Source organism: Neocloeon triangulifer, unplaced genomic scaffold (genome assembly GCF_031216515.1).
Source record: "Neocloeon triangulifer isolate White Clay Creek 2 clone unplaced genomic scaffold, ASM3121651v1 ptg000003l, whole genome shotgun sequence".
Lineage (NCBI taxonomy): Eukaryota > Metazoa > Arthropoda > Insecta > Ephemeroptera > Baetidae > Neocloeon > Neocloeon triangulifer.
The window spans coordinates 11,649,148-11,674,142 of NW_026775546.1; the positions used below are offsets into that span (position 1 = coordinate 11,649,148).

At 37.1% G+C, this 24,995-nt stretch overlaps 4 protein-coding genes and 1 non-coding gene across 6 annotated transcripts; 4 read left to right on the forward strand and 1 right to left on the reverse strand.

The window, feature by feature from the left end:
• The first annotated feature begins 191 nt into the window (after positions 1-191).
• Positions 192-14,869, forward strand: LOC132192531 (PH and SEC7 domain-containing protein). Of its 2 annotated transcripts, none has more exons than XM_059612530.1 (14): positions 192-531; positions 8,372-8,438; positions 8,506-8,559; positions 8,616-8,982; positions 9,115-9,706; positions 10,261-10,760; positions 10,889-11,082; positions 11,226-11,418; positions 11,481-11,650; positions 11,715-11,943; positions 12,011-12,155; positions 12,212-12,355; positions 12,412-12,599; positions 13,395-14,869. In XM_059612530.1, exons 1-14 carry the CDS (start codon positions 388-390, stop codon positions 13,441-13,443), a joined length of 3,036 nt encoding a protein of 1,011 aa, XP_059468513.1. In that variant the 5' UTR covers positions 192-387; the 3' UTR covers positions 13,444-14,869. The 2 variants fall into 2 exon arrangements, with proteins under 2 accessions (XP_059468513.1, XP_059468514.1); XM_059612531.1 differs by having other exon boundaries at positions 9,115-9,655.
• Trnae-cuc (transfer RNA glutamic acid (anticodon CUC)) lies at positions 5,629-5,700 on the forward strand. The gene has a single exon. It is a non-coding gene; the product is annotated as a tRNA-Glu (tRNA).
• Positions 14,870-16,692: 1,823 nt separating the features above from the next.
• Positions 16,693-22,305, forward strand: LOC132192500 (sodium-coupled monocarboxylate transporter 1-like). The gene is made up of 14 exons (XM_059612487.1): positions 16,693-16,830; positions 17,993-18,338; positions 18,567-18,726; positions 19,227-19,292; positions 19,366-19,417; positions 19,481-19,548; positions 19,606-19,760; positions 20,126-20,266; positions 20,415-20,523; positions 20,665-20,774; positions 20,835-21,018; positions 21,069-21,155; positions 21,262-21,449; positions 21,754-22,305. Exons 2-14 carry the CDS (start codon positions 17,995-17,997, stop codon positions 22,082-22,084), a joined length of 1,995 nt encoding a protein of 664 aa, XP_059468470.1. The 5' UTR covers positions 16,693-16,830; positions 17,993-17,994; the 3' UTR covers positions 22,085-22,305.
• On the reverse strand, positions 21,201-24,901 carry LOC132192504 (S-adenosylmethionine mitochondrial carrier protein homolog). The gene is made up of 7 exons (XM_059612491.1): positions 24,713-24,901; positions 24,494-24,650; positions 24,329-24,438; positions 23,999-24,272; positions 23,819-23,948; positions 23,460-23,596; positions 21,201-21,459 (listed from the first exon to the last, which is right to left on the reverse strand). The coding sequence occupies exons 1-6, from the start codon at positions 24,749-24,751 to the stop codon at positions 23,491-23,493; spliced, it is 816 nt and encodes a 271-aa protein (XP_059468474.1). The 5' UTR covers positions 24,752-24,901; the 3' UTR covers positions 21,201-21,459; positions 23,460-23,490.
• Positions 22,555-23,450, forward strand: LOC132192506 (EEF1A lysine methyltransferase 1). The gene is made up of 4 exons (XM_059612492.1): positions 22,555-22,778; positions 22,836-22,977; positions 23,036-23,245; positions 23,297-23,450. The coding sequence occupies exons 1-4, from the start codon at positions 22,623-22,625 to the stop codon at positions 23,419-23,421; spliced, it is 633 nt and encodes a 210-aa protein (XP_059468475.1). The 5' UTR covers positions 22,555-22,622; the 3' UTR covers positions 23,422-23,450.
• Positions 24,902-24,995: the final 94 nt, after the last annotated feature.

Here is a 24,995-nt window from a genome sequence, read left to right on the forward strand (position 1 = left end):
CGCTGTGTTTATTTTACTTGAGGCAATGTTTACTATTTTATTTCCAGAAATTTAGTTTTAAGAACAAATTTAAAAAACTTTAAATTTTTAAACAAAATTATAGAAGGAAATCATAAGTTAATTTTTTTTAATCAGCTACTAATTTAATGATGCTTCATGATTCTGTTGGCAGCATTGGAGTTAAAGGTTAACCATCGAGCCAGTTGGTGTTCGGACTCTCGTCGATCGTAATCCCGCGAGGATTTCTGCCGAATTTCGGCCCAATTTGGCGGTGTGCGTGCAAACTTGGCCGGCCGAACCACGTTCAACGTTCGGCACGTTCGCGGACTGGGCGCCACTCGCGCGCCGACCATTCAAGTCAAGGTGACTCGATGTGAGTGAGCAAAAATGGACGAGGGTGTGCGGATTGTTTCGCTCCGCCGTAGTGATTCTTTTGGATTAGGATTTTCCATCCTCGGCGGTGCCGGCTCGGAACTGCCCCCGATCATCTACGACATCATTGAGGATTCACCAGCGGCCGAAAGTGGACAGGTGAAAGAAAGAAATTTCCAAATTTTGGTCTGTTTTGAACGGGACCTCGGTCTTGTTAGAGAGAAGGAAAGAAAGAAAAACAGAAAGGCCTTGATAAAAATGCGAATAAACAACAAGGCTGCGTCTGCCGCCCTTTCATTCGGCGCGTTCTCTCTTTTGCACTTGGACAGTTCGCACCGAATTAGTCACGTTTTTTGCCGAGAGAGAAAGAAAGAAAAAAAAAAGGATGCTGCATCTTCCGTTCTCCGCCGCGTTTCGGGGGCTGCCTCTCTCCGCAGCAAAAGTGACAGCTAATGAAAATAGAGCGCGAACACTGCACTTATTTTTAGGTCTGTCGTTATAGGAAATTTTGATGATTGCTTATTCCAATTTAATCTCGTACACGTTTAATTTTGATTGAATTTTAGATGGGAAACGGACCTGCTTTCAGTTTAGAAATTTTATGCAAATTTGAAGGGTTTAATGCCTGAAACGAATTTCTCTTTAAAATGGAAAGCCTTTTGGTGATCGGAATTGCAAATCGACTTCTCATGCCACCATTCACACCGCAAAAGTAATTCTTCGAAGGCACAGGCGACTTTTGTATCTTCAAAAATATAACAGCAAAAATTTATAATTCAGTGCTGTTTTTTACAATTTCACATCAATAAAATTTCAAAAGAATTGTAATTATGTATGTAAAAAAATATATTGTTCTCTGAAGCTATCATTTGCAAATTAATTAAATTTGGAAACCAAAAGAATCATTAATCTCATTTTTTTTTATCGACTGAGAAGAATAAAAAATAATAAACTTATCAGAAGAAGACTTTCAAAATTCCCTTGCTCTTTAGTACAAATTTATTGTGAATATTTTCGCGTTTTTGCATAAGTCTTTTTATATTTATATTTTTGTCTGTTTTTTTTTTACTCTGTCTGACGTTGCACCAGCCGATTGTATAAAATTAGCCGTGTTGCTCAACGGAAAAAATTGTGCCGAAGAAGACAGGAAATGAGATGCGGAGGCGGTGGAGGATCCCTCTCGCGTGCTTGTCGGCGGCGGCACATAATATTTAATAAAGCAAGCGGCGTTCCCACTTTAAAATGCACGAAACTAAATAGAGGCGCGCACTTTTACAGCTCTTACTTAACTAGCCAAAGCCATCAACATTGATAACGCCGCCAAAACGCAATTTAGTGACGTGGGGAGCGGTGGATTCCTGCACGTAACTTTTGTTTGCTCTCACAAAATTCCAATAATTCATTAGCATTTTTCTGTATTGAAGTTGATTGTTCGTTCAACACTAGATTTGACATTTTCTTTCAAAATCTTTATTTAGCAGGGAAAAAATTCCGCTAAGACGAAACGAACACAGACGGGGGAATAAGTAATTTAATATTGTTATTATGGTTATTATTATTATTTTTAATTATTTTTCAGATTTTCAACCAATATATTCATTTTTTTATTGGAAAGCATGATTTTAATTGGTTTAGTGATTTTTAAAAGCTTATGATTTAATTGTTTCTGATTGAAAAATTCCTTGTTTGAGGTCAAGAAATATATATATTTAATTATAATTATTAGTATCGATTAAAACTCCCGAACTTAAATCATTTAAATTGGCTTTAAGATCGCACGTCTTGTACAACACGCGATTAGCCAAAATGGTCTGCAGCAGTCGAAGGGATGCTAATCAAAATTCCACGGACGCAGGCGGCTTAATTAGCACGTTCGCCGACTGCCTAGTTACTCTCGATGCACGCGGCAAATAATTCCCAGCATCGACCGCCGCATGCCCAAATGGAGACGGATGTGATGTGCGTGCACGGTGTTAAAACAGATTCACGCATGCAGAAAAGATAGGATAGAGAGCTCGGCAGGGTAGAATCACCGACGAGGGTAGGGCAAAAACGATAGCTTTGTTCGCTAATTTTGATTAATGGAATAAATGTTGAAATACAAAGAGCAAATAAACCAAATTTGGTCTTAAAATTAAAGTTGAATCGTGCAAGTCAGATTTACTGATATTTACAGTAATCAATTAGCACCAAGTGGAATGTACAAATTTTCAAATGGGGTCATTTTTGACGTGCGAGTTGCCTATATCGGAAAGCTGCAGGCGCGGGTGGTGCGTTGCATGGGTGAGCGTGTTTTGGTTCACCCTGTTTTGATGCTTCTATTTTTACGTTAATTACTCACCGCGGGGGAGGGAAATTAAAATCGAAATAACACAATTTTAATTAATTAAAAAAAATATTTAATCAAATATAAATAATCATGGGCAATATGGGTGCCAAATTTGAAATTCATTCTGGAAGGGTTAAAAGCTCACAATTTTCATTTCTGGTCAATTTTGAAGCGATAGAGGTTGATTCAAGGGATCAACAGAGCGACTTATTTGATGCACATTGACCTAGTTATGGCGCTTATCTCTTCATTGGATCGGTTTGGTGTCAAATGTTCAAAAATTCTTCCTTTCGAATATTTTCATAATTAAATTCTTATCTTTAGAGATTTGAACGTAATTAAAAAAAAAACTAGTCCTCTTAAATTTGAAATTTGCTTTTACACATTTTTGCTTTTTACATCAGAAGATAGAAAATTGCATAATCGTTTCAATATTCTTGTTAATCACAGAATAAAGAAAAAACTTGATTATATACTTTTATGGTCTTTGATTTTTTTTTACTATAAAAGGAAAGGAAGTGCTTCAAACTTTATTCAAATTGTAATTATTTCTGCATCGTAAAACTTTTTTTTAATGAATAACTAATTGTTGCTTAATTCCTGTTAATTATAATAACAAGTAAGTGCTGTTGAATAAACCTTTCTTTTTCCCCACGCGCAGTGTTGCTAATTTTCCCGGTGGAGTTTGTTGTTTTTGTTTTGCGTCGTCGGCGCGCCGCACACGCCCATCCGAAGCGTGTCTCCGGAGCACCCTTAATCGGGCAAGCAAACAGCGGCGGCGGAGGGCGAGCGGGGGCGGCATCATCGATTCCCGCCCGCCCGCCAAACTCCACTTTTGGGCAAATTTTCCCAACGACGTGTGCATAATACGCGCGGCAAAAAGTAAGCAAATGGCCAGCGAGACTTTAAATAAGTCTCGTGTTTGTCATTATTGCGACAGCGTCCTTTTTTCGCTACATTTGTGGCGCCGCTCGGGTGCGAGTCTTAATTTCATTTCTGCCCTCTAAAGGCTTTATGTTTTTGGGAGGCGCCGCCACTCTTAAAAGACGACTCAAAATTTATGTGGGTCTTTGCTTCTTAGAGTAATTTTTTTATTCTGATCGTACGTCTGTGGCTAAATTTTAAAGATTTTGCAAACCAATTCTTCAATATATAATTTTTATTTTATCTAACAGCAATTTTAATTTATAGGTGAATTTTCTAAAAACTTGTACAAAATTTTTTAACAAATTTAGGAGTCAAAACTGATTTTTTTTTATTTATTCTAATTTTAATAGTATTTTTGTAGCAATTGAAATGCAGTATTGATGATTTCTAATTATTTTTGCTGTCACATTCTGACGATTGCACTTCTTAAAAGCGTCTAGCCAGCGCTTCCATTGTTAGTCTCACAGTCTGGCAGGCGCCAAACAAGGCTCAGTCTGGTCTTATATATTTATTGTTGAACCACTGCACCCTGCGAGAGCCATTTCTGCGCCATCATTCTCACTTTTATCCTCACCCCAAGAGATGATGAGTTACGAAGGCCAGCCCGAGCGACCCCAGCAGGCAGCACGTGTCTTTTTTTCATCATCTTTGGGTATAAATTGACAAACACTAGAGGAGGCACGACCCTAGGGAGTCTCTCTTGAGTGGATATTTAGCAAAGTGCGCGGAAATAAGACTGCGGAAGCCTCGCTACTTTCTTTGCTGCCAACGCTGTTTGCAAAATTTGACACTTCGATTTGAACGGAAATCAGTTTTAGAAATGCAAAGCCATTAAAAATATTTAATTTGGTCAAAAGTTTGCTACTTTTGGAATAATAATTGTTTTTTATTTCAAAGAAGATGGCAAAATGAAATTTTTATAATCTTTATTGTCATACTTAGTGGCGGTCAGTACTTTCTTTTTAACACCGGACAATAACAACAAAAATGCGCCGCTGGAAAAGCGTTGAATGGCGTGTTCTATTTTCGTGCGGCAAAAGGTCAGCGGACGGCATGGTGCATGGCACGCGGTATCTGGTCTTTGGCGTGACATTTATGCCAATAAAAACGCGAGTTTGGCCTTCCTGTTTATGTGCGGATTAGGACGGTGGTGCACTCTTGGCTAATGACATCACCAGCGCCAGATGGAGCCAGAAAAAAGCGACCCAAAAATAATTAAATTTATGTTGGCCGACGACGCGCTTTTTTACGCTCCACATTGCCCGTAACGCGCCAAATTTTCCCATTAAACTGTCAACCTGGATAGCGAGCTACAATTTCACAAAGGAAAAGATTCTTTCTAACTAAAAATAGGTTGAAAAATAACCTCATCTTGATCACCTAATGGACTTATTATGGAAAATTATTATTGTTTTTGTTTTTTTTATATATAACTCTTTTTACTTGATCTATATTTTCGCTCATGTTGGAGCGAGCTAAATGCTTCAGAAATTCATAGCCAGGACACGTGGGCAAAGTGAAGGATTTATTTGCTAACTCGGAAAATTGGTGCCCCACGCCTCAATCGCCCGAAGCTACACCATTCTTTGCTCTGCACGGGGGCCCTTTAAGTCGTGAATAATTAAATTGGCGGAGAGCGCGAGCGAAAGGAAGAGACCTTCTGTCTATTCATGTTTGGGCAAGAGGGCTGCAATTGATACACCCGTGCTAACCTAGTGATACCGAGGCGCGGCTGAAATATTCATTCAACGCGGCTCCGTTGCTCCGCTTTTGTGTCGGTTTGAGATTTTTCACTTCGGAACATAAAAAACCTATCTGCGTATCTGGTTACTTATTCAGCTGGCAGTACATGAAAATGGTTTATTTATTTACGAGACCAATTCCTCGTCTTCCAGTTTCATAAAATCCAGATAAAATCAAACTCCATAATGATCACTTGTTCTAATTTTAGAGGGACGTGAGCAAGCGATCGAGGGGCTAATTTTTCTTTGCTTGCCAAGTCCGGCATGGTCTAGTGGCTAGGATACTCGGCTCTCACCCGAGAGGCCCGGGTTCAATTCCCGGTGCCGGAAACAACCTTTTATCCAATTGAACGCCAAATAAAAATTACTTCAAATTTTCTCACATTTGAGCCCATATTAATCAAATTAATTTTATTTTATATTTCTTTTTTCTTTAATCAATAATAATAATGAGGGAATTAAAAAAAATCAATTTCGTTCGGTTTAAAAAAAGTAATCCTCTAAAATTCTAATAATATATCCCTTTTGCTCACTTTAAAAAAAATGTATCACGCGAGTTTCTGTTTAAAAAGTGGCATGATTTATATCCTTAAATGAATCAAGGCATGAAAACTCATGTTTCGAGCGTGGAAAGCAAAGTGGCAAAGTTTCAGGAACTTTAATTCGATGTCGTCGTACACGCGCCCTCTCAACGTTATAAGATTTTGACATGCGACCGTGCCTGATAATTTGTCCTCACCGCCACTGATGTAAACACAAGACGATTTTGACATGCCACCGAAGCTGTTGAGCGCTTGTAAATGCAGAGATAAAATACTTGGAGGAAAGTTTAGGATCTCATCATTCAGCCGTCAAGATCAGAGGCGTGCATTCTTGTAATTATCACAAGTTTAAATTGGAACGATCATGATTGCGCTTTTAAATTTTTTCATTGAAGTGAAAACAGTAAATTGCTTAAATTAATAGGTTATTAAAATTGCCTGGATAAAATAAAATTGAATTTTTTCATTTAAAAAAAATAAATATATATTAAATTAGATTTTTTAGATTCTATAAATTCAAATTTAATTTTAACCAAAACAATTATTTCTAATCAATCATTTATTATCAATCATAAATTATTTAAGTTTATTTTGTTTTTCATGAATATAGCCAAAGCAATCAAAACTCAAATTTATTTGCAAATGCAGCGATGATAGCATCAATTGAAGCGAAATATTCTAATTTACTTTTAGTTTATGTTGAAACAATATTTATTTCGGTGATTTGAATTTAAAATCATTTTACCACAAAATATTTATTTTTTTTTTACGTTTATTGTTGGTATTTTTGTGAGAAATTAGGTGTACCTCTTTAAACGAAGTACCAATGAATGGATGGTTCGCACGTTTCTTTACTTAATCGTCTGACCGACTTTCCCACTCTGGTGAAAAATGCCCACTTTCGTCGCTTTCGGGCGCCTCTTCAATAATGGCCGTGCACGGACGCAATTCGCGTAAATTGAATTCGGCCGACATTTATTTTGGGACGTGATAGCAGTGGCGGAGGCGCCCGCCCGCCGCTCGGGCAATAAAAATAATAAGCCGGCAGACAATTCGGGAGCGAGCAAGAAAAATGATCTATTATTAATTTGTTTCGGTGTCGCCCGTGGTGAGAATGGAAGCGACGCGTGCTGCGATGCCCATTGTCATTGTCGCGACCTCCACGCCGCCGCCAATCATGCAAGTGCGAGGCAACTTGATACCGACAGGACCAGTTTCGCCAAATGGGAAAAATGCGAGATGTGCAGATTTGAATTTCAAATTTTGCGGACAAAGAGCAGCGGAGCCGCTTAAAGCTTGCAAAGTGCTGCTTTTTTCTGGAGAGCAGAGATTTAGCCGAGAGAAGAATGTTTTGTTGACATAATTTAAGCATTTCGCCTTTCTTCGTGGCCTAAAAATTCTTCTTCGGACCCCAAAAATTCATTTTTTTTTTTTTAATTAATTCTCTTTATGAATAATGGAAATAAAATACTGACAATGAGCAGAAAACTCTAACTAACAAATAAAAGCATAAAATACACATTTTGCAAGTTAATTAAATAACTTTTCAAGTTGAAAAACAGTAATTTTGAGATTAATCGTTCTTAATTTTAGAATCCAACCTCATTTTTAATCCATTGTTTCACAATTTTCAAAATTTGCTTTGATTTCTTAAACGAAACTGAACACACTTCTTTCTGTTTTTGTTTAGTTACGTTTATCTCTATTATTTTCTGTGAGCTCGGCGGTACGCGTGGCGTCTGCCTTTAACTAAATAATAAACTAGGTCGTTAGAGAAAAATTTTATACGAAAAAATAAGCCCGTGGAAGTTTTTGGAGAAATAAATTTTTGCAGATCACGCAGCCGTAAACAAAAGAAAATTGCATGATAAAATATGAATGATGGGTTTTTACGAGCGCTCTGTCCCGGCAGTGCTTTTTGACAAAACGTGGACCAAGAAAATCTTATCCTTTGTGCTAAAGTGCAAATTCGTGCTCCTTTTGAGAAATTCTGGATATTTTTTAAATTGCATAAAAAATTCAGTTCAATGACTTAATAACCTTTTTGAAAATCATGTTTTATCAGACGCTTTAAATTTGTTACCAATTTGTGTTTTCAACTGAGTGTGGTGTAAAAATCCACTTAACTTTGATTATACAATACATTTTGAAATAAAAAAAAGCTTTTTTACATTCATATCAGAATTTCTGTACGTCAACCCTTGATTGGGGTTGCGTGCAGTCGCAAAGCAAAAAGCTCCCAGAGTATGAAATTGCACATGTCAATCAGCGAAAAGGCACGCCTTTTTGTATTGACTGGCACATCAAACTTTTACTGGGTCGGCGCGTTTGTACCTGTGCGGCAGCGCTCCTTTTTTCTGCTCTTTCCACTAATGGCACTGCGCCATATTTTGTAAACACACGCTGCGTCCAGTGGAAAGAATTATCTCGACTGATTTGCATTTGTCGGTTTGTTGCAGCTCGAGGCCGGTGACATTATACTAGAAGTAAATAGAAGAGATGTTCACACCTGTACAACTAAAGAAGGTAATTTTAAGGAGTTTGACCTAAAATCTGATACAATATTACTAAAATTTAATTGTTTTGTTCCCAGTTCTGAGATGTTTAAGACTGTCTGGTGATGAAGTGACGTTAAAACTTAAGAGAGGTAAAATTGAGAAACTTTTTTTATTGATCTAATATTGAGATTTGTTTCTTTTTTAGATCCTCTTGTCAAGGCTGGTGTTTTAAAATACTTAGAATCTCCCGGTTGTAGTATCGATGACCTGCAGACCCTTCTAGATAAAGAGCAAACTCACAAAGGCAATAACAGTCGGGCAGGCGAGAAAAGACGGAGCTCATCGCCACTCACCTCCAGCAACAACGGCAGCTATGCAAAGTTATACGAAGATGAGGACGAATTTAAGAATAAGGACCACCGTCGGCAACAACAACACCAGCAGGAGAACAAGCCTCCCCAACCACGTTTTGAGGCCTTCATGATGACTGGCGACCTCATCCTGAATCTTTCAAGGCAACAGCAAACAGCTGGCTTCATACCTCCTAAGCAAAAGGCTGTGGATAGTCTAAGGTACAAACAAATTTTACACAACATTTTGTATTAATAAGATGATTTTCTTTAAGGAGCTAAAACTTAATTAATATTTATAATTTTCACTCCTTTTTACTTCGTTTTTGCTCATCATTTTTTTTTCTTATTTAGATACCATAGTTCTGTTCCAACAAGTCCAAACGAAATGGAGCTCGGTGTGAAAACGACCAAGGAGAAACCGGAAGAGGTGGCGTGCGGGAACAGCAAAGGAAACAATGCAAATATGGGAGGGTGTTACTCAAGCACAAGCGGGGGTTTTGTTCGGACATCAAAATCGGAAGACCACCTTCAACTGCAGAAGGACAGTCTGAGCGCTGTTGACATCGACATTGATGAAGACACCACATCTTCTCTAAACAATCTCTTGGACACTCGGCAAGACGCTGAGAGCAGTTGCTCCTCTCTAGCCACCGTAGCTCAGGGCAAAGACAACGACCGCATCGTTTGGACCTACAATGCACCCTTGTCGGACTTGCAGCAGCAGCAACAACTGATGCTTTTGCAACAGCAACAACAGCACCACCACCAGCAAAACTCTTCAGAGTCCAACTCAATCTCACCCAACTCGCCAACGTCCGTTTCGTCTTCGGTCATGTCAAGTGACAACAGCAGTTCAAAGAGAGTCATGCTACTGAACTCAATGGATGGAGAGGTGAATATTGGAGGGGACTACTCAGAGGCCATTTCCAGCCCCGATTTTCAGGTACCTCCTAGAAGTCCATTGCTTTTTAAATTAAGAGTGTTTTCCAACTTCAGACTCTTCATTTTTCTAATTCTATAAACTAAAAATAATATTAATAGACAGAAAAATAAATAATATGCTTCATGGAATTTCCAAGTTTGACCAAACGCCATTAAAGAATTCTTCTTTTTATTAATTGTATTAAAGTAAAATCTATAATTATTTATATTTTCTTATAAAATTTTTTCTAAGTATGTACTAATTCTGATTATTTTTTAATATTAAATTGATAATTTAAATGGTTACAGCAATTAAGTTATAACACATTAGGTCTTATGAGGATAAGTGGTGAATTTTGATAATGAAAAATATGCCTTATCATAAATCTTAAATAGGATATAAGAAAAATTTTAAGCTTTGTTTTGGAAAACACTTAAATTGCTAATTAAGCAAAGGATTTCTTGGGTGTTAATATCCGCTTTTTGCTTGCTAACTCTGCCTGGCCTCGCTTTTGTAATCTATCCATATTGCTCTGATATCACATTTAATGAATAACACTCATGTGAAATCCCCAGGAGGAAGATTCAATGGACATATTGTGCGCCAAAGACTTGATGATGGAGTTGAGCGACCCGAGTGACAGTGACAGTACCATTTTGGTCAGCGAACGGACAGCGCAGAAAAGAGCAAAAGTATCTTTGCAGGCGGCAGCTACTGTGGCCCAGCAGAGGCGAGTCGATCACAACAGAATCATGCTTCAGGTCAAGGGATCTGACCGCCTCAAACCCGACTCTCCTCCGCCCAGTTCGGGTAATGTAACGCCTGACCATGTGGCCTATCAGGAGCTGAGTGAGGATGAGGCTCATGAGGATGAAGACAAATTAGGCAGCACTGCAACCAAGTCTCTCTCGCCTCCTTCGTCCATCACTGAGGATGACAGCGACATCGAATCGCTACACAGCTTCCACTACAGTCCTAAGGCTGTTGACATGCCTTCTGTCTTGCGGCTGGCAAAAAGGCTCTTCGAACTTCAAGGCTTCAAAAAGTCGGATGTTTCGAGGCACCTCAGCAAAAAGTAAGCTTTATTCTACATAATTTTTGTATCCGGTATTTAAAATTGAATGCGGAGAATTGAATTGCAAAATTTATTTAAAAATGCGATCATGAAAATGTTTATTGACATTTTTTAAAATTATTTTTCAGCAACGATTTCAGCAGAGCAGTAGCTGAGGAATATCTCAGGTTTTTCACCTTTGAGGGAGACACGCTGGACGCTGCTTTGCGGAAGTTCTTGAAGCAATTTTGCTTGGCCGGTGAGACACAAGAAAGGGAACGTGTGCTTGTTCATTTCTCCAAGCGCTTCCTTGACTGCAACCCTGGCGCCTTTCGTTCACAAGGTAATTAATTTTACTTCAACACACACACAAAATAGCTCTAGATTTGTTAACTATACTTTATTTAATTCTTTAATCAATAATAGAAATCTAGTTTTAAAAAAAGAATGTTTATTTTTTGACTTATTGGAGTTTCCGTCTTGCAGATTCTGTTCATACGCTTACATGTGCCATTATGTTGCTGAACACGGACCTGCATGCGCAGAATTTGGGTCGGAAGATGACGTGTCTTGAGTTTATTGATAATTTGTCGGAACTAAACGACGGTGATAACTTTCCTAGGGATGTACTTAAGTTGCTCTACCAGGCCATCAAATCTAACCCTCTCGAATGGGCTCTGTAAGGCTCCATTGTTTATTTTATGTTTGTTCACAAATCTAGCAACTGCTTTGGTAATTTAGCGATGAGGAGATTGATGAAATTCAAGCAATGCAAGCTCAAAACAAAATGCAAGAGCCTTCTGGGATAGGACACAACCCGTTCCTCGACATTCCTGATGTCAACACAGCAATCGAATACAAAAAAGGATATGTGATGAGAAAATGCTGTGTGGACCCCAACGGAAAGAAAAGTAATTAGTTTTGCTTTTTTTAATTGATTACTCTTACTAAATATAAATTTTTAATGGTTAACAGCCCCTTTTGGGAAACGAAGCTGGAAAATGTTTTACTGCACCTTGAGAGACATGGTGTTGTATTTGCACAAGGACGAGCATGGCTTCCGCAAGAGCCAGATGTACGACAACTTGCACAACGCAATCAGGATACATCATGCTCTTGCCACCAAAGCAGCAGACTACAACAAAAAGCAACACGTTTTCCGACTACAAACCGCCGACCAAGCTGAGTTCCTTTTCCAGACAAGGTACATAATTTTCCTAAGACTTAAATGAGATAAAAAAAATTCATTTAACATGTACACAAAATTTCAGCGATTCTAAAGAACTTCAATCTTGGATTGACACTATCAACTTTGTGGCTGCCAGTTTCTCGTCACAGCCTTTGGCAAGTGCTGTTGGATCTCAACGAAAATTCCAAAGGCCACTCTTGCCTTGTAGTCACTCCAAGCTCAATTTGGTTAGTCACGATGCAAATTAAATAAAACTTGAATTGCATTTCTATGAATTCCTCAGAGGGAGCAGTTGCGTGATCACGAAGAGCGAGTGGCTCTCCTAGAAAATGAGTTGGATGAACACCGAAGACATGTTCCTGAAAGAGGTGCCAAGTCGCTGAGCATTCAGAACCATAGAGAAAAGGACGCTTTTCTGCAATACGAGGTTTTAATATTCTTTTTCAATAAATTTTGACTCCTGATTGAAATTCTCATTAACAGTTGAAGAGATACAAGACGTATGCCTACTTGCTGCGCTCTAAAATGGCGCAGTATCCCGAACTGGAGCCTTCGTTGGTGGAGACTTCGATAGGCGAGGTAGACGAGCGAGTAGACTGTGACATGGGTGGCTCGATCGTGCCTCCACCCATCCCTGAGAGACCCGTGCCGCGATCCAACCCGACAAATAGGTACAGTTACCGAGCAGCCATCTACAATAGCAGGGGAAACGGTGGTGGTGGCTCATCTCCGTCTGACGATATCGGCTGACGGATGTTGGGTGTATTTTCAGCTTGTGTGCTCTGAGGCAGACTCTTAAGCAAAACAGTCTGTGTCTTCTATTTGTCTATAACTGCCACTCACTCCCTGCTGATTTCCGTAAGCTTGCAAACGGCTCCTCTTTGGTGAGGTGGTTTTGGTGATTGGTCAAAGAATGATTCTTTTTTGGAATATGTGATTTCAGTAGCGCTTCATCTGATTTGTGATGGAATTGCCTTTTGCTTTTATTTTGGAATTTCCAGGTTGTATTTGAAGCTATTGTAAAAGTATGTATTGTCTTTCTTCTGCGAGTTATCCCCTGCCTATCTATCTCTTCTGTATGTGCCTTTTGTGTGTTGTTTTTCCCCATGCATTTTGTACATTTTTATGAGCTTAGTAAGCGAGAACCCAAACTGTTTAAATTATTTCAAGTCTTCCTCACGCTTTCAGAATTAAATATTTATATTCATTTCTGTCCCAATACCAAGGCAATCCTTTCCGAGTGGGAAAATTGATGTGTATCATGTAAAAATGCTAACGTTAAATACTTAATAAATAGCTAGCTAACCCAACAAACACACATGCGAATGGAGGAAGTCACATATGTACCTGTAATTAACTCTGATCATATACATGTGTGAAAGAAAACAGTTTGTCGGTCAAATTATGATGAAAATTTTGTTGACAAGTTGCATTTAGCTGTAATTGACCAATTTATTTGTGAACAGGACTAACCAGGAGAAAGCAAAACAGAAACCTCTCTCGTCCCAAGTGTAGACCCCCTCTCAAGTGGACCCAAAGTGCTGCAACATACACAGACAATTCCTAATTATGCATTTATTACGGATGCAAGTTATGGTGAAGCCTGAATTGATTTGTGTACTTGGGATTCAAGATTTTAAATTCCTTTCAAGCTGTCAAGACTATTTTATGTCTGACAGCAAATTTTTGTTGATGTTTTTAACTGGATTTTTTTGTTTTGTTAACGAAAAAAAATATTATGTACTTTATTAACTGAAATATAATTCTAGTCGGGGGTAATGCAATAACAATAATGTATAAAAATCAATCAATTAATGTGTGGAATTAATAATTTTTGAGGGAAGAAATGCGAGCAGCTTGGTGTATTTGCCCAATTTTTTTTACTCTTGAGAATATCCAATAATTTTCTGATGGTATGCCAAAATTCAACATAATTACAAAAGTAATAAAATTCCTATGCCATGAATTTTCTAATAATTTTTGCATTAATCGGTAATTTTTAGCCGTTGCAAGTGAGCTTGATTGAGGGCTAATATCCAGAAAAAGTGTTCAGAAATTGCTTTGGTCGTTTCAGTACGATTGAGGGACGGAACGATTTGAATGGAAACAATCTTTGTGTTGGTTTCCAACCTTTCTCATAAAATCATAATTCATGCTAGAGATGCATTTATAAACTTCAAAATGAAAAATGTACCATCTGAACTCATTCAGCGCTGTGTAATATTGTTCACCATTATTTGATTTTTTTTATCCTAAAAACATTCAAACGGATTGTTCCTCTCAAAAATAGAATTAAATTTTTCTCTACATACATTCAAAAATATTTCTTGATTTTAATATTTATCTCTACTTTTTTAATCTCCTTTGAGTGAGCATATACTTTAAAGACTTCATATTATGTAAAGCGTGACCTCGCCCCTCTCTTTCTTAAAAGAATCTGTCCGATTTTTAAGCTTTTATATTCATTATCAAGAAGCAAATATTGAACAACCAGATGTGGGGAAAAATCTCTGAAAAAACGCTGCATTTCACAACAGCATTCTGACATTCGTGGCACACTGTAATTATTTATAATTTTTTTGTCTAACTGATGCCAAATTCCATTTCATAATTTTTAAACTATGTTTCAAGTTAGGGCCTAATTTGAAATAAAGATTAAAAGATGCCATTTCATTGAGAAACTGATGCATGCTCTGCTGCATTATATGTGTCAAAAAATAGCGTTGTACATGAACAATGGGAATGTGTGTAAATGAAATCAACAATGGCATTTTAAACATGTTTGAAGTTCTGTGGTGAGTTGAAGAGAAGTGGAAATCGAGTGTGTTACTGATTTTAAGCTGATAAGAATGATGCGAGATCATTAAACTTGCCCTTATATAATAGAATGTACTGATGAACAATTATTTATTCTTAATAAAATGCGATGTTATTCACATGATTAAAATCAATTTATTTATTCTTCTCATCTTCTGTCCTTCATATTGATTTAATTTGTTTTTTGTTATTTATTAAAATTTAATGAAAGATATTTTTTTATTGGTTGATCTTCAAGAAGATTTAAATTTCAATTATTAAGTATGAAAAGGTAAAATTTAAAAATATATTTCAATCTTTTCTTTGTTTTTCTGTTACGATATAAATTTTTTGGTACTCAAATTCTATTCAAATGATGAAAAAAGTCCAGGAGCGTCAAATGGCAAACTTTTAATGAAAGGAATCTTCCCCCGCCAGCAAAAGTTCTGGGGAAGAGAGCAACGTGACAAATTAAGTCGGTTTGTTTAATATCTTTCACCCCCATATTGCTTATTGGGGTAGCTTGAATATGAAAACCTGAGAGCCCTTGATTTGCATATCAAAGATCATTTCATTATTGTGTTTAGAATTCTTGATTACTTGTTCTAGAAGAAAGTTTTTTTAGTAGCTCTCATAAATAAAACATACAAGAATAATAAAAAAGTTAAGATTGATTAAAATGTAGAGGAATTATTTTCGCTGATAAAACTGATTTTATTTTAATATTTGAATTATGCTGTAAAAATTTTTAAAAGAAGCCAAAAAGTGTCAGGTGATGTACCTTTTTTTAAGTTTTATAAATGAACTAACTAATAAGAACACCTTTGGAGTGGAGTCTAATTGTAAGAAAAAAAATGCAATAGCTTTTTATAGTCAAGAGAGGGAGTCGACTCAAGGGATTAAGGTTAATTAAACTTTTCAGAGGGACCTACAGTCTTGTTCCTCTCGGCCAAAACTACAAGCAAGGTCATGGTCAACCGCTGAAATTGCTTCGCGGCTCCTTAATAAGGTCCCTTGCAAGGGCCAAGTTCAAGAGTAATGAGAGCAAATTTCGCACTCTCACGTGCTCTGGGGATTATTTGCACGAGAGAGAAAGGAAGCTTTTTTATTTTTATTATACTGATCTGACTGCATGGTGGAGAGTGTTTTCTCAAGAGAGAGTCATCAGAGCTAATGGCTTGAGTCGATTGAGTGGCTCAAGGATGGTTAATGGACCACGCGGCAATCAGATCGGACCGATGCGGAGATCTACGGGCAAATCTGCGCTGATTGGAAAAAAGCACAAAACATCAGTGTTTTCACAAGCAGAGCTCAGATACTTTTTACGTAATACAAATTATTAATTACAATAAAAATTCAAGTGTTCTATTCATTTTTTAGGTTCAAAATAAATATGGAAAAATAATTTTAGTTTTTTTAGTAAAAAAACTAATCATTTTTACTGATTTTTCTTTCTCCTGAGCGGAAAAAAAATTAATTGCTTATCCTTTTTTTGGACTAAATTAATTTAGGTTTTTCTATCTAAACATTTATAGTGCTGGATGGCCCTCTATACATTTTCTGATTTGTAATTATCCTTTAAAAGTTTTGTACTAGAAATGGTCTTATCTGTTATCCCCATTATTTAATTTTTTTATCTTTATATTTGTTTGTTTAAAATAAAGAAATATAATAAGATTTTTTTAAAGGCGCTGATCCAATATGATTTTTCCGAGAGTAGATTATTAGTACGACTCTTATCATTCAAATCGATTATCTGTTGAAAGTGACATATATTGTCTGTTGATGCAACGATTTGAATAATACAAATTTACAAATAGGCGATTGGCACGCGGAAATCACTCTTTTTCTCTCCCCAGCGAGAGAAGCCAGCGTGTTGCAATATAAAATGTGCGCGCGATAATTTATGCTCACCTAATTGTGTCGCAAGGTCGGTGGAGATATGGCAATTTTGTCATTATCTACCGAGGGATGGTGCTGAGAGAATCGGCCACTTCACGGCGAGACGCGACCGGACAGAGATAGAAAGACCTTCGTCACCCAGTCTGACAATATACGGAAGAGGGCGACCACTGTGACCATACTTGCTGCGACACACTCGAGAAAGTAGGAATTTGTGGATTTGAGTTTTTAATGCTTTTATTTAAATTCAATTTCTGCTCTATTTTTCCCTTTTTTTAACATATTGATCTCAAAAAGAAGATTAATTTTCAAAAACTTTATGCAAGAAGATATTTGAGTTTATATCTTCAATTAAATAAGCTCTACCTTTTGTTAATGTTATTTCTATATAATTATTAAAATGGCACATTAATAAAAAAAAATTGATTTTAATTGCCATTTGTATCTAAACATTGGAAATTATTAAAAAATATTTTTGGAAAATAAAAAAAAATATAAAATAAAATATACTAAAATCACACAAAAGACAAGGTTTAGTAAAAACAAATCTCAATTCTTCATATAGTTTCATTGGCATAGAGTCACTTTTTATGTTATGCATTCACTTTTACTATTCTTTTACACATAAAAAAATATATCCTCCAACATGATATCTTATTTTTATTTCATGAAAACTGCCCAAGTATCCAAATAGCACTCAGCGATTATGTAGCATTCTCATTTTTCCTAACCTACGGTTATAACTCGTGGCAAAATTTACTGCCGTATTTCGCGATGATTTCACATAAAGACTGCACACTCAATTGATATCTAACTTCTGGCAAAGTTGTAAATAACAGCAAACTTCTCACAAGCATTCGTTTTTGTTTGAAATGAGCAAAGTGCTAGAAAGGTGAATTGTCCATAATTTATTGTCTTTGGTGTGGGACAGACACAGCAAAGAGATATGATTTTCTATTTACCGCGAGCCCTCTCTGTATCTCTGGTATTTGTATATTTTTCAAGGTTTTCTGCAAAAAAGCGTGGTGCAGCACGTGTCGTGAATCGTGACTTTGCAGAAAAATTAGATATTATGTACATTTAAAATTAAGAATTCCAGAATGATTAAAATTGGCAACGTTTCCTCAAAAACCAGCCATTTATTTTTCAAGAAATATTTTATATCCATTTAATCCATTGAATTTTATTGAATTATATCGAAGAGTCTATTTCAAGATTTGAGTCCAAACACACTTTTGTAAACTTTTTTGTTTTGTTCATATTTCCTAAGTTGAGATTAAATTAAATTTCACTGACAAAATAGGCAAAATAAAAGAATCAATTTATAGTTTATCATAATTTATAAAATATTGATTTTTTCCATCAGTTATGAGTGGTGACGGAGGGTTATTTGGCGAGGACCTCATCCTTGTCAATGAGCAACAACAGCCCTCGTCGGTGATGAGAGGCGAAAACCTGATCTCTCCCTCGTCTCCACTGCTGATGGACAACCTGGAGCCGTCGACCACCCCGGGCACGGCCGAACTGCCCTCGCAACTGGCCGTCTTCAGTTTGCTCGACTACTCGGTGTTCAGCACTATGCTCGCTATGTCGGCACTGATAGGCATTTACTTTGCATTTTTCGCCAAACAGAAGCAAAACACCACCTCCGAGTACCTGATGGGCGGCAAAAACATGGGCATCTTTCCCGTTTCGATGTCGCTGATTGCCAGGTAGGCTAAAATAATGAATCTGACGTAGTTCATAATTAAAAAATTAAAAAATAAAATATCAATTGAGAATTTTTTAATAAAATATTTACACTAGAGGTGCGGATTTAATGAAGTTATTTTTTATATAAATTCCTACATTTCCGAAATAATTTTAATAATTTATTTACGTTTTATTAATGTCATTTTTGTATTTTGTTTAAAAAAATAAATTACTAAATTAAATTTCAGTTATATTTCTGGGATCACATTGTTGGGCATGCCGGCTGAAATCTATGTGTACGGTACTCAGTATTGGTCCGTCGTGATTGCAATTCTGCTCATGTCGGCCGGCTGCGGCGTTTTCTTCCTGCCCGTCTTCTACAAGCTGCAGCTAAACACATCTTACGAAGTAAGTACATCTATGTATTGTACTATATCCGCATCTGGAGCACAAATTGAGCTGATTGGCCACTTTGGTCGACAGCATGGTGCCTGGTGCCCGCTGTTGGAAATTGTTACGCCAATCAATGACGTACATCGATTTATTCATTGGTTTAAAAAGTTGCTAAATTAAGGAAATTCCCATTTTACGTTTCCTCTAGCAAAAAAGTAAATTAAGTTCCAGACGACTTGGCGAAGTTATGCAACCTGCTCGGCATATCAGGCGAGAGGATTGCATAGCTTGAAATCTGCAGGCGCTCCAATTAATTGCAAATTAAACTATTTTTAATTATAAGTAGCAGACGTTAGAGTTAGATATTTATATCCTTAAACAATTTAATTTGTTCAAAATGGTAAACTTGCGAATATATCATTTTGCTTTTTTGCTCTGGGATTTTTTCCATTAAAATTTAAGCATTATAGTCACCTTTTCTGAGGCTTTTTCACTTAATGATTTTAAATTCTCAGTACCTGCAACTTCGGTTTGACAGGCGAGTGCGACTGCTGGGCTCGTTTCTCTACATTATAAGCACGGTTGGTAATTTCCTGCTTTTGACGTACCAAGAAAGTAATTCACCCTTTGTTGATATTATTTGTCTCTTGACAGCTTTTGTACATTCCCATTGTGATCTACATACCTGCGCTCGCATTCAGCCAAGGTAAACAACAAAATCTGTCCCTCTCAAAGCCCAAATTAAAGCACCTGGTGCTCGTTCTTTCAGTCACCGGAGTGAATTTGCATTTGGTGACGCCTCTAGTGTGCCTCGTCTGTATTTTCTACACCAGTTTGGTACGGTCTGATTGTTTTGTAGCCAAATGTGGAGACTGAGCATTCATTGTTTCGCAGGGTGGAATGAAGGCTGTTGTTTGGACGGACGCCTTGCAGACAATTTTGATGTTCGGCGGCGCCATTGTGGTCGTCGTTGTGGGCACAATAGCCGTTGGAGGATTTGAAGTTGTCTGGCAGCGAAGTGAAATGAGCGAGAGGATTGAGTTTTTCAAGTAATTTCTTTGTTTAACTTGGTTTAAAAAAAAAAACGTTTCTGATTAGTAAAATTAAGAGGCGTGCTTAGTGTTAAAAAGCAAATTGCAATATCAGTTAAGCTACGATTGGCGATAAAAAAATTATATAAATACAATGATATAAATTGAAGAAGAAAAATCAACAAATTATTCAAGTTAATCAGAAATAAGTTGCGTTGTTATTCTTAAAATACATATTATGCTAGTTTTCAATTTTTTAATTATTATTTTTATATTTAAATTTTTTTTTTTTTAATTTCAAACTAGGGCAGGCCAGAATTTTCTCCATCATAATGAAATCGTGTGCACAAATTTTTTATCTGATTGACTTAATTTTACTGTAGCATGGACATGAATCCAACAGTTCGTCACACATTTTGGAACATCGCTTTTGGCAGCTTTTTCAGCTGGATTACGCATATTTCAGTCAACCAGGGCATGGTTCAGCGTTTTTTGGCCATGCCATCTATTAATAAGGCGAGAACGTGAGTAAAAAATCTAACTTTTACAAATAGAAATTGTGCGTTTTTTTTAAATAAATTAATTTTCATTATGTATTTACATCGTTTTAAAATGTTTATTTAAAAAAAAAAAATTCTCGCCTTTAAAAAATTGTTAAATTCTTTTTTTCAGAATGCTTGTTATATTTTGCATTGGAGTGATAGTCATCGTCTCCATAAGCTGCTACACAGGACTGCTCATTTATGCAACTTATCACGACTGTGATAGAGTAACGACAAAGGTATTTTTATTCCTAATGAGTTAAAATCAATCAATCAATTTACTTAACTTTTTGTCGCGGACTGGCTCAAAATGCATTTTTATTTAAGAATTTATCATTAATTTTTTTCCTTATTAAAAATTTCACTTTGCACTCCGACAGATCATTCACGCAAGTGACCAATTACTGCCCTACTTCGTGATGGACGTCACCGGCTTCATTCCCGGTCTTCCAGGGTTATTTATGGCCGGCGTGTTTAGCGCCGCTTTGAGGTAATTTTGCAAAAACAAGTTATTAACTTCTCAGCAGAGACCCGTAAATTAATATATCAGCTCCATGTCGACCGGTCTGAATTCGATGGCGGGTGTAATTTTCGAGGACTACGTCAAGCCTCGTCTGAGCGGCAAAGTTTCCGAGGGGCGCGCCAGCTTCATGATGAAAGTGATTTGCGCCCTTATAGGCGTTTTCTGCGTGGCCATGGTGTTCCTTGTCGAGAAACTGGGCGGAGTTCTCCAGGTTTCCTTTTGACACACTCGAGTAACTTTTAATAACTTCTTTGATCGCAGGTGTCGGGTAGCCTCGGCGGAGTCACCAACGGCCCTATGCTGGGAATTTTCACCCTCGGAATGTTTTTCCCCTGGGCCAATTCAATTGTGAGGGATTTCTTTTTTTTTAATAAAATAAATACTCAACAGGAATTATGCTTGATGAAAGAAATTTTATTAAAAAAAAATGTTTTTCACTTGACTTATATTTCAGGGAACTTTTGTTGGTGGAGTCGCTGGCCTCCTCGTCATGAGTTGGATTTCGTTTGGCACTCAGGCTGCCATCGCCGCCCAACTGATCACCTTCCCCAAAAAGCCAGTGTCCGTCGATGGGTGCACCCATCTGCTCCCAGACGATATGAGCAGTGTTGTTGAGGACCCTTTGCTACCGGTTGAAGTCCAGTAAGTTTAACTTAAAAAATGAAAAACAATATGCATCATAAATTATGAATCATAAATATACTAATAACATAAAATTTAGTATCTCTCTTTAAATTAAATCCATTGGCCAATATAAATTCATTGTGGTTTTTTTAACTGCATATATGATTTTTATTATTTCATTTTTTATTTTTAGAAATTTTAATGCACTATTTATAATTTTTCTTTCTAATGAATTCCAAATTTTGTTCATATTGTCCCCTATGGAAAAGCTATAGCGAAGTTTCTGCTCTTCATTTACGTTTTGGCATTTGACCTTTTGCAGAGAAGAGCCCATGTCAATTTACCACCTGTCGTACACCCTCTACTCGCTGACGGGCTTGGTGGTTGTGCTGACGGTCGGCCTCCTCGTCAGCTACATGACCGGCTTTCAAGACCCAGATGAGCTTGACCTTGATCTTCTGACCCCGCCAATTCAGCGCTTCTTTAGAAAGAAGAAAGGCGCTCACCTGCCGGTTGCTAGGGAAGATTTGACTAGCAAAAGTGAAAAGCACAGAAATGGGGACGTGGAAGATCCAAAGCTGTCGGAGGCGTTGATGAGTAAAAAGGAGCAGGATGAAGATAAAATCACAACTGACGAACAACCGTGTGGTTAAAATTCTGTGTTTTTTGTTCCTTTTGAAAACGAAAACTATTCATTTTTAATTATATTATAATTCATTGTTAATTGTTATTTTTTGTTAGGAAAAATTGAATATGTCACTGATTTAATACAAACGATTGAAACTTGCTGCTGCGAGAAGAAATTTAATAAAAAAAAAACTGATGGAAAACTTTAAAATTTCATGTACATATTATCAATTTTAATAAAAAAAGGAAATAAATATAATATAGAATTAAAAACTGTAGGAATTTTTTTCATAATCTTTCCACGCTCATCTTTGCCTTCTATTATTCAATTACTATAAGAATTATTAAATATTTATCTGATTAAGCATTTTAACAAGTAAAATAAAAAAATTAACTACTTTTGTAAATTTTTCAAATATCGGTTTTATTTGAAAAAACCGGTTAAATAAATAATACCGGTTATTTTTAAATAACCGGTATGAAAATAAAAGCCAAAACAAAAACAAACCCACGTTTGCATAAGCACGCTTTAATAATAGAGTTTATGATAAATATCGGCTCGAAATGAGCGATGACGACGAGCCTCAGCTTTCGGCGGCCACTTTTGCAGCCCTGCAAGAATTCTACAACGAAGAAAAAGAGCGACAGGATAAAGTGGCCAAGATTTTGGAGTCGGTCAATGACAACAAGCAGGACATCCCGCAGTTTCAAGAAGACTGGGTTTGAGCCCTGAACATGCACTTTTTGATGATGAATTTTCATTTAAAATAATTTCAGCAACTAAGCCAATTCTGGTACGACGACGAGACTGCGGACAGACTGGCCAAGGAGGTCCTGAAAGCTGCCGGTCCAGAGGGAAAAATAGCTCTAGTGTCCTGTCCCACTCTTTACACAAGATTGAAAAAATCCAACGCAAATGGTACAAAAAATTAATTCATTTGTTTTAATCAAAATTAATATTATTTATTTTGAATTAGTTACTCTTTTTGAGTACGACGAGAGGTTTGCAGCTTATGAAACGGACTTCTGCTTTTATGACTATCGGAATCCCTTGAAAGTCCCGTCCGAGATGACGAGTTCGTTTGACATTGTCGTGGCCGACCCACCCTTCCTCTCAGAAGAATGTCTGACCAAGACGGCCGTTACTATTCGTTATCTGGCCAAAGACAAGATTCTTCTCTGCACAGGTTTTTCTTTGTTTTAAAATAACAATTTAAGGAAATAAAATAAAATTTTAGGAGCGGTAATGTCCGACCTGGCCCAGCGTTTGCTCCAAGTGAGACAGTTGGACTTTCTGCCTGGCCACAGAAACAATTTAGGAAATGAATTCCGGTGTTTTGCCAATTTCGAGTGCGGATTGTGATGAAAAAATAATAAATTTTTTAACTGACGGTTACTTACCTAGTTTTTCTATCACAAGTGGAGCAGCTCCTTAAGATAGATTCGATATGCTGACTTTGGTAAATTCGTAGACGCCAAAGAAGACTGCACCACCTATCGAGATCCACATCACTCGAGGAACCAAACCAGCAAATAATCTGAAATTATTTAAGTTGGAAGATTATCGATTTTGTGCAGAAAAATTACTTAACATAATCCTCGTAAACTTTGACTAAATCTCTATAATATATTAAGTTGCTAAAAACCTTCATTTTGATATAAAATGAAATTCAATTTATCTCAGTTGTATGGTACAATAATTTTTAAAAAGGTTAAATTCAAATATTTTAAGTTTAGTCATATGAAATGGATTAATTTACCCCTGAATCCCTTTTTCTGAATGAACTTGTTTGAGCACGCCAAAAATGGAGCCTGTGGGTTGTGAGTCTGCCAACATTATCCTAGTTTTAGCCACATCCAATGGCGTCGTCAAACCTGCTGATATGCCTCCTGAAATTTTAAATTTTTATTTTTTTAAAGCAGTTAAAATTATGCCATACCAGCAACAGCTCCACACAGAGAGGTGAGGGCAGGATCGACCTGGTCAACACCCTTCATTCTGGCAAGTTTGCTCTTCATCGCTTCCCAGAGCGAAAACTGAATAATGGAAAAGGGAACTTCCCTCGAGATGGTGCTTCCGAAGCCGCGGTACAAGCCTCGGAAACCTTCCTTGCGGACGGCTTGCTTTGCGACCGTCAGGGCTGAAAGGTGTCGGGCTGTGGTTTGGCGTCTCTGCTTTACAACCTCCACAGGAACTCGAGCAATGCAGGCAGCCTGAAATTTAATTTGTCATTTCAGAATTCAAATTTATATAAAACAAAAAGACAAACTAGTTCTCCGATACTGGCAGCACTCATGTGGACTAGAAATGCGTACTGAGGCGAAACTAAAGGAAGGCCAAGCCTTTTAATTGTGTCATACGTGCAGAAAAACACTGCAGCTGCAAATAAATTTTCGATCTCAGTTTAAAATTTCCAGAGTAAATAGATTTTTACCATTGGGAGCGGAGCCCAGAGCTGCCGGTCCGACGCCAGAATAAATTCCTCGGAAGCCGCCGGATTTCCAAAAGCCGGCCTGACTCTGAAGTCGCGTCTTGAGGGTGTCCAGTGGAAAAAGGGCAATGTCCACCGCCGTCCCGGCAGCACCACCGGACTAAAAAGGTGAGAAGAAAATTAACTCCTGCAATTTATCTTTGTGAAAACAATTAATTTCACCAGTAAAGAAACGATAAAAGTTGGGTCTTGCGACGACATTTGTGCGAAAATATCTTCAAATTTGATTTGAAAAGTTTATATGGTCATGGTAAAGTCATATTTTACGAAATTTCGACGAAAAATGTAGAAATTAGAGAGATTTGCTTTGTGTTTTGGTTGACGGTGTCTCGTGGTGGGCGTGGCAAATCGGCGAGATTGATGGAAAAAACGCGCGAAAATGAGCAAAACTTCATTTGTTTTTTCAGCGTTTATTTTCTGTCAAAATATTTAATATTTTATATTA